Source organism: Terrapene carolina, unplaced genomic scaffold (genome assembly GCF_002925995.2).
Source record: "Terrapene carolina triunguis isolate 2854851 unplaced genomic scaffold, T_m_triunguis-2.0 Scaffold231, whole genome shotgun sequence".
Lineage (NCBI taxonomy): Eukaryota > Metazoa > Chordata > Testudines > Emydidae > Terrapene > Terrapene triunguis.
In genome coordinates, this window is record NW_020664582.1 from 3,793,116 (window position 1) to 3,802,323 (window position 9,208).

Genomic DNA, 9,208 nt, shown 5'->3' on the forward strand with positions numbered 1-9,208 from the left:
TGTGTCAGCTTCAGAAGTCACTTCCAGCAGAAGTTTAGAAAGAGGTTAGGGGGTTTTGTTGTTCCTGTTGTTTTTAATTCCTACTTCAAGCCCTAGTTACACCAATCACATCATTAGAGAAATTTTAGTAAGTTCACATACCCTTTTCTTTTAGTAGAAGCCTATCTAAAGAATCCTTCAGTACTGAAGACCGCATAGTACAAATATTATTGAAGTACTCCAACACTGGGTATGGGATGACAGTACTGGAAATGCGGTTCCGATGCAAGAATCTCAGTATCATTGAAGCATGAAGACCAAGGTGCTCTTTTGATTCAGAAAATATGTCAATAAAACCTAGAGAGACATAAAAGTTATTTCTGTTTCCTGTACCACTTATCTCACCCTGCAGCAACCAAACATCACCCTCTACCCTCGTCACAATATCTTATCACTGATCAGCTGCATTTAAATCAACTAATGAATCAGCTTGTGGAAGAGTTTTCCAGAAGAAATGGTGCAAGCTTAAGACATTTAAAACTTGACTAGGAAAAGCATAAGAACACAAATATGTTTCCGTCATTGGAACGATTTGGATGGGTTGACAAGTGTTATGATTCTAAATTCTCTATTTTGATGTCTCAGATTAAAAAGAACAGTTAAAAAGTTATTCATTGAACAGCATGATGACTTTAATAGGGATCCAGTGCATTTATTTTAATACTGATTTATTAGATTCTAATGCTAACTTGATAACACTAATTTGACTTGAACAGTGTGCTACATTGGTGGACAGAATCAGACACTCTCACTCTTCTCTGTTAGCCAGCATGAAAAGCTGCTTGTCTAGTCCTATTAATCACATCTACATCAAGCACTTCTTGAGAAGGATAATTACAATTGTGAAGAAAGTTAAGCGACCGATACATATTCCATTAAAGCCTTAGGATGCTGAAGTCTGGAAAGTGACAGATGTTTCAAACATCTGAAATTTGGAAGATATGCAGAAGAAACTGTGATATACATTATCCTTTTTACTTCCTCCAATCGATTACGCATTAGAACATTAACTACCAGAACTCTTACATATTAAAGTTTATAATGAATGGTTCAATTTTTTAGGCACTTAACATGATATGGCAGTTTTTGAGTTCTCTCTAATACCTTTACTATATTTACTTTAGATGTGTACAAACTGAGCTACTATAAGCAGTATGAAAGCTGAAATTACTCATGAGTCATGATTATCTTTGAATTAACTCAGGAAAATAAAACATACAGTAGAACCTCAGAGTTGTGAACCCCAGAGTTCCGAACTGATTAGTCAACCATACACCTCATTTGGAACTGGAAGTACGACAATCACACAGCAGCAATGACACACACAAAAAGCAAATACAGTACTGTGTTTAACGTAAAATACTTAAAAAAATAAAATAAAAAATAAAAGGGAAAGCAGCATTTTTCTTCTGTATAGTAAAGTTTCAAAGCTGTATTAAGTCAATGTTCAACTGTAAACTTTTGAAAGAACAACCATAACGTTTTGTTCGGAGTTCCGAACATTTCAGAATTACGAACAACTTTCATTCCTGAAGTATTCGTAACTCTGAGGTTCTACTGTATGCAAATGATGCACATCAATCAGGACTGAAAACAAAAATCAGAGAGTCAATTATAGTAGCTAATGGGTCCTTTCACTGCCTGTTATACAAAGAGGGTTGGGTGGTGAAAGAATGGATGACATGACTGCAGACCTAGTCAGATGGAGTGATAGATGAGGATATCTCAATTACCAAGTGTGATGATGGCATTGCCAACTACATGAGTTTAGTCAGAAAAATCACTCTGATGGCGGCCAAGTTCAATGAGGAACTTATTTTCTATCTGTGATTTAAACCATATAAATCTAAGAAATTTCCCATTCACAATGAGGAAAAAAATGTAATAATGCAAGCTAGCTTGCTGGTAATTCTGGGAAATCATGAGTCTTCAAAAACTTCACTTCCGTTTCTCATTTGAGGAAATGTTAACAGTTCGGGGAGACGGATTTAGGACTAAAACCACTAAATTACATTGTTTATGGCGATAGCCTCCCTTGAGGGGGTGGGAATAGGGAGGACAGTGGTTTCCTCATCCTCTTCTCTCACCTGGAACAAGAGAGCAAGCCTGCAGCTGTCTGATTACATGACTAAGTTCCCCTTGAAGATTGGCTCCACTGGAATTCTTGAGGGCCTCCAGCATGTTCTCCACATCCACAGTGCCATCTCCCTCAGCATCAAACTGTGCAAAGGCCTGCACGAAAGATGAAGCAAGGTTGGTATTTATTCCAAACAGAAAAAGAATGGCTGTCTGCGATATTCTGAACAAAAGAACATTCTAAAAGGATTAAAGAAAATCAGCATTTCCTGCAAAACTAAATTCATGGCAACAGGAAATGTGACTTAGCCGATTACAGATGTCAGTTAATTCTATGGCATTGCGTGGCTCTCCCACAAAAATCAATTAATGAGTTATATCTTAGGGGGACAACAAGCCATCTGCAACAGAGAGTCAGCAGGACCATTTGACATCTCCCAGCAGGATCAGCATCTCCTCCTAATAGGGTGGGTTCACAGGAAAACGCTGTCAATCTGGTATGACTAGGAGATAAAGCCAGTTCCCCACTGCCACACAAATCCATCACTCACTATCACCACACCCCATTTACAGTGGGTTCCCTTCAAACCAGAAGGAACTTCTTGAGATAGTAAAGGTTTCAGAGATGTTCCCTATATTTAAGAAGGGAAATACTATTAGAACCAGAAGAAACTTTTTAAACAATTCCCACTACACACTGTGCTCCTAAACTAAGTATTACATCCAAATAAAGTTTGCAAAAATATCCACAAAGTCAAAACAAGAAGTGAATAGGTGTTTATAAGATTCCATTTCTTATTCAAGCGATCTATTTCCAGTTTCCCAGTATGCTGACCTTAGTGTACATGTATGCAAATTATAAATGTTTATAACAAATACTGTTCTTTATACACTTAAAACAAATCTTTATATCATGTTAAACCCTCATCTCCAGCTTTTAGTCTTCCCCAAAACACCAAAAAGCAGTTGTGTTCAAAAAGGCGGCCTATAAAAATAACAAATGCATAATGTCTAAACTAAGCCATTTTAGAGAAATGACCAAAAAAAAAGCAGTTCTCTCCCTCTGCAAAAATCCAAACTATAGCTGCATTTTCATAAAATTAGAGCTTTAGAACTCTAACTTTTATCTAACTGCCCAGAAAAAAACAAAACAAAAAACAAAAATAAAACCCAACTTCTATGACAGGAAATGCAGCATGCAAAACGTCAGGAAGATGTGTTTCTCTTGAAAGATGTAGGGGATTACCCCAACCTTAACTATAAAGAACTTAGCTGCGAGACCTACATATTTCAAAGCCAGTCAAAGGAGTCTAGTCTGAGATACACAGGTCTACAGGTACTTGTCTTATTGTTACAGTGTAGTAAATACAAGAAATCAAATTTACTGGGGAAGTGGATGTTTGTGTATGAATCCCTTGTTTTGTTGTTTGAATATCAAACTTAATATGCCTTTAAAAATAACATTAGAGCAGTGGTCACCAACCCATTGATCGCGATTGACCGGTCGATCCTGGAGCCTCTGCCAGTTAATCGTGCTCTCTGGGCTGCTAAAAGCCCAACAGCACAGTAGGGCTGATGCAGGCTGCTTGCCTGCCCTGGCCCCATGCCGCTCCCGGAAGCAGCTGGCTGCTGGCACATCTCTGTGGCCCTCGGGGGGAGGGAACCGTCCAATGGGAACTGTGGGAGTGGCATTCGCGGGTGCAGGCAGCGCACGGAGACCCGCTGCCCCCCACCCCGCTAGGGGCGGCAGAAACATGCCAGCAGCCAGACGCTTCCAGGAGCGGCATGGGGCCAGGGAAGGCAGGCAGCCTGCCTCAGCCCTGCCGCACTGCCAACCAGGAGCCGCCTGTGGTAATGGCCTCCTTGCTGGAGCCTTCACCTTGCACCTCCTCCTGCATCCCAACACTTTGCCCCAGCTCAGAGCCCCCTCCTGCACCCAAACTCCCTCCCTGAGCTTGCACCCCTCACTCCTGCACCCCAACCCCCTGCCCCAGCCAATGCACATCCCACAGTTGAGAATGTGACACTGATTTGTCACAATCCCTGAAGGATTTGGGATATATAAACCACAAATGACACTAATAAAAAGTAAAACTCATGAAATGTCCAGTGGATTCTATGAGATTAGATGCAGTGTGACCATATAACCCCTGCATCCAAACTCCCTCCCAGAGCTTGCACCCCTCACTCCTGCACCCCAACCCTCTGCCCCTGGCTCAGCCTGGAGCCTCCTCTCACACTGCAAACCCCTTGGCCCCAGCCCAGAACCTGCACCCCCTCCCAAACCCCAAACCCCTGCCCCTGGCTCAGCCCGGAGCCCCCTCCCACACTCCAAACCCCTCGGCCCCAGCCCAGAGCCTGCAGCCCCTCCCGCACCCTAATCCCCTGCCCCAGCCTGGTGAAAGTGAGTGAGGGTGGGGGAGAGTGAGTAACAGAGGGAGGGAGGGAATGGAGTGAGCAGGGCGGGGCCTCAGGGAAGGGGCAGGGTAGATCCTGGGTTGATCTTAAATCCAAAAAGCGATCTTGTGCGTAAAAAGGTTGGAGACCACTGCATTAAAGAGAGGTCATTTGAAATAACTAGTTAGCTCAAGATAGCTATTGCCCACTTAAACCAATTGAATGGGCAAAGACTCCAGAAGATAAAGCCTAAAATCAGGAACCTAAATGCCCTGACAGCATCTCTATGGCACATAACCCAGTTTCAGTTGAAGAGTGTTAGAGATTTCAGTTTTTCCTAGAGCTGAGAAACTGTTAGCAACAATGTTCAAACACTGTTGCTAGCAGTTTCAGTGGTAGTGAGGTTATGGCATTAAGTGTAACAGCAAAGCAAGAAACTTAGAGTTTGTTTCTGAGTGGAACAATACAGTGGGAATTAACTTTGTCAAACATTACTCAGGCTGTCAAAACAGTTCAAAGTACAGTTTAGAGTCAACCCACTGTTGTCTTAATAAGACTTTTTCTCCTGACCTTTGAAGTCAAAAGATAGTAAATCCTTATTAATATTGGGAGCAAGCAGCTTTTATGTTAACAGGGCACGCCCTGAATATGAAGAATCAAACACACACCCTGAAAGCACTTAATGACACTTCCACCCAGCAGTAAGCCTGAAATTATATTTGTAGTTTCCAGAATCCCATATAAGAATATGTTTAGCCCTCTACCATTTAAGCAGACACTTACAGCTCCTGAGAGGAACAGGCTTGATCTCCTGACAGCTATTCTAACCTAATTGCTTAGGGTAACAATATATAGGTGAGATTTTCAAATATATTTCTTGACTCTCTGATTTTTTTACATCCTGCAGTCAGATCTACGCACATACTAAACTAATTTTCACCTACTATGAAAGTAAGCCTAAAATAATCCACAATTTTAAACCTGTATTCATGTGATACAGAACAATGCACAATTTGCACAGGGCTGCTTATCTGAGTAATGTTTCTCTGGTCCATAGAGAACTACAACGTTTCAGTAAATGAAGCAGCCCTACTATTAATTTTATATAGGTTCTTATTCCATGCTCATCACTGTAGCACCATAGCAGTAACTAATATTTTGGGCCACTAAAGGTATTCATGGTTGGGATTTTGAGCAAATGTGACCACGATCCCCCTCATGACTCAATCTCCCTTCTGACCTTTTTAAAGTATTGATCTCCTTAATAGAAATATTAAGATTAAATACTTGCTACCAAGATTAATATTGAGTACTAAAAATCAGTGGGAAACTGTTTTAGAAAGCTCTTTTCAGATGGACTAAATTGACATCTCTGCTCAGGAAAGAAAGCATGTGAATGAGTTGCCCCCTCCTCTCACAGAAAGAATAGGACTTGGCTGGATTGTCAATTTATTTAAGACTCCATTCTTATAAAAGTATGTAAATCTTCCTAAACTTCATTCCTCCAAAGCTTTCAGTATTGTGCAGTTTTCAAGAATAAGCAATATATATATACACACACAACATAATAGCTGCTCAAGCACAATATAAACTCTGCTCTCTACTTCCCAGATTTAGTATACTTTTGCACTTCTAGACAACCCATTAGTTTGCATGTATATCAAACAAATAATCTATCCCACCAAGGTAAAACAGCTTAATGCATAGTAATGGGTCAAACTTTAGTCTACATTGGTCAGGATTCTGTTGAACAGAAATTGAAATCAGCTCACATCCTCTCAATGAATTAACTTCTGAACAATGTAATCTATCTTGGAAATCTAAACTTTTGGATCATATGGGCCTGTCTACAATACAGATATAACTACATCTTCATACAACGGCAATGTGGTTAAAACAAAGTTGACTTCTGCAGCACAGAGGAGACCTAACCAGGTACCCATATTATCCTAGATCCTCTGAAAGATCTTTGATGAAAGGTCTTGGGGAAATCAAAGCATATTTTAACCCTATTGAATGGAGAACTGTGTTAGCACCTTGTTCTCCAACATAGTTGTATCTCAGGGCCTGAGATAATATATCAATCCACAGAGCTCAGTAGTTTGGATCATTATAAAAACCCATAAGTAGTATTTCACTTTATTACTGCCAGGACAAATGAGAAATAACCTACTTTGCTGGTTCTGATAAAGAATAGGCGAGTCAGTGGTTGGACTTCAGCAAATGAAATAAAGGAACATACACCAGAGGGGCCAACTGAAATAAGCCTCTTTTAAAAAAAAATTAAAGTTATTTCTTGTTAATTCCCAGTATTTTTGCTACTTTTGTCAGCATTTATTTTAAAGAGTGCATATGTGAAAATATGGTCAATGCAGGACTTTAAAAATGTACCAGACTAAATCTATTAGCCAGTGGCAATGAAAAAAGATGGAGGCAGGACCACTACTAAGGGTCAGGGACAGCATCCTAGTAAGAAGCTCAGAATCATTCTGCTAGCTGAGAAGGAGGATGCTGAAATCCTTAACAGAGTGTTGCCCCTTGACTTTGTCCAGGAAATTCATCTTTTGCAACAGCGTATAGCTAGCAGATGTTTCATAAGCTTGATGTGCTCTACACCCTTTCTGACAGCTAAAAAGAAAGCACTCTCCCTTCAACCTAAACTTCACCTCAGGATGTCTTCACTGCTGGGACAGAATTCCACTAATCTTCTTTTCTCCAAACCTCAGGTTTTTGGGGTTGTCCCAGCTCCTGCTATAATTGCTTCTTATAACTGCAACAGCGGTGTGAAACTGACAGGATTCTTGACAGTTTAACAACTGGGTTTGAAGAGCAGCCATGAAACTAACCAAAGTCTAGTATAATTAATTCTCCTGCTGCTCTTATGAGATGTCTGCATAGTACTCCTGGGGGAATTCTGCGTCAAAAAAAATAAAAATTATGCACCAGCAAATTAAACATTCTGCAAAATTCTGCATATTTTATTTGTCAAAATAACCCAATATAATCACGCCAGTTTCAATTATTTCAGTAATTTATTTCAATACAGACAACAAAAAAGATTCCCACAGAAGTAGAGTTAAAGCAACCCCCTGCGTCCACATGGATCCTCATTGCAGGATCAAGGTATAAGTACCCTGAGGTAGGAGAGATGGGGAGGAAGGCAGAGAGCAGATTAGTCAGTTGAGAGTATGCATTAGCTTAGTGGGGTCTGTCCCATGTCTCTTCTCAGGGAGAAGTGAGGGTGCTCCCTGCTTCTCTGAGGGCAAACAGACCCCAAGACTCGCTTAGTTGCTCCTAGCTTCCCACCCTTCTTCAGCTCCCCCTCGCTTGGGATCCTTGCCCCAGGAACTGTTCCCTCTTAGCTGCTTCTCCCACACTCACTGCCCCCTCCCTCAGGGCATAGCCCTATGCCCTCACCTTTCCCTTCCCCTGGAAACTGACTCCCCTTTCCCACCGCACTGGCCACGCCCAGGCTCCAACACATCCCACCACTGGGGACCCTCTGCTTCCCCCCACCAAACATTGGGGCTCCTGTGCTCCCTTGTGACCCACCCCCAGCACAGGTTACCCTATGCTTCCCCCACCCACTACTGGGTGCCCTATGTTCCCCCTCCCAGCCTGACTGATCCCTTCCTTGCCTGCCCCACCCCCAGAGGCCCTAGCAGAGCAGAGGAAACTGACCACAAGAGACGCAGTTGGAGAAATCCGGCTCCTGGAGAAGGGGAACCTGCCTGCACAGCACTGCAAGTAAGAACTCTGCCTGGGGCATGCGCCACAAGCAGACCTCAGGTACAAAGCTGGAGGGGGGTGGGTGCCCCCCTGCCCTCCCTAAATATCACCTTGGTGAAGGCTCACCACAGCTTTCCCACTGCTCTATGTGTGAGCCCCACGCCTCTGTAGGGTGAGCATAGCAATGGAGGCAAAGGGTGTGCACTAGAGCTGCCTCCCAGCGGGGAGTGCAGGCAACCGGCTGCACAGATGTGGGGGAATCACCTTGCAGCCCACCCCCTGGGACACGGACTCCGCAGTGAGGCTGCACCTGACCTACCTGCCCCTCCACGTCAGGTGCACCACGATAGCAAGCAAGGGGGACAGAGTCTTGCACGCACGCATGCCTGCCCAGCCCTGCCTCCCCCTCAGGCAGTGATTTACATCTCTCCCAATACCCGAACCAACACCCCAACTCAGAATGGCTGCCCGGGAGGGGCGCATGACCTCTCTCGTCACTTCCATTTGCTTCCCCATCAGAATCTATTATTCTGCAGGGAAACAAAAAAATTCTTCAGGGGACATGAATTCTGTGTGTTGTGCAATGGTGCAGAATTCCCACAGGAGTAGCACAAGGCATTCTTCCGATAATTTTCTATCTTTGCTACCACCCAAATCCTCTCCACTAAAGATAGCAGCAGCAAAAGTACAAGTGTAGGTAGAGTACCCAGCAGTCGCAAGTGATTTAAATATCATTCATCTAACCTTGCTCAATACAGGTCTAAAAAAGTGGAAAATATCATAACAGCCTGTCTACAGTAGTGCTACCATCACTGATAACAATACTTCACACTTGGTAAGGCAACTCCCATCCTTTCATGTATTTATACCTGCTCCTGTATTTTCCAATTCATGCATCTGATGAAGTGGGTTATAGCCCACGAAAGCTTATGCCCAAATAAATTTGTTAGTCTCTAAGGTGCCACAA

General features: G+C 42.7%; 1 protein-coding gene across 1 annotated transcript in view; it reads right to left on the reverse strand.

Moving 5' to 3' along the window:
- ZZEF1 (zinc finger ZZ-type and EF-hand domain containing 1) overlaps positions 1-9,208 on the reverse strand; it is a 79,224-nt gene that overhangs the window by 68,520 nt on the left and 1,496 nt on the right. Inside the window, exons 2-3 of the mRNA XM_024207641.3 lie at positions 2,127-2,271; positions 142-336 (exon numbers count right to left, since the gene is read on the reverse strand). Of these exons, the coding sequence (XP_024063409.2) occupies positions 142-336; positions 2,127-2,271 (340 nt within the window). The remainder of the gene's footprint in view (positions 1-141; positions 337-2,126; positions 2,272-9,208) is intronic.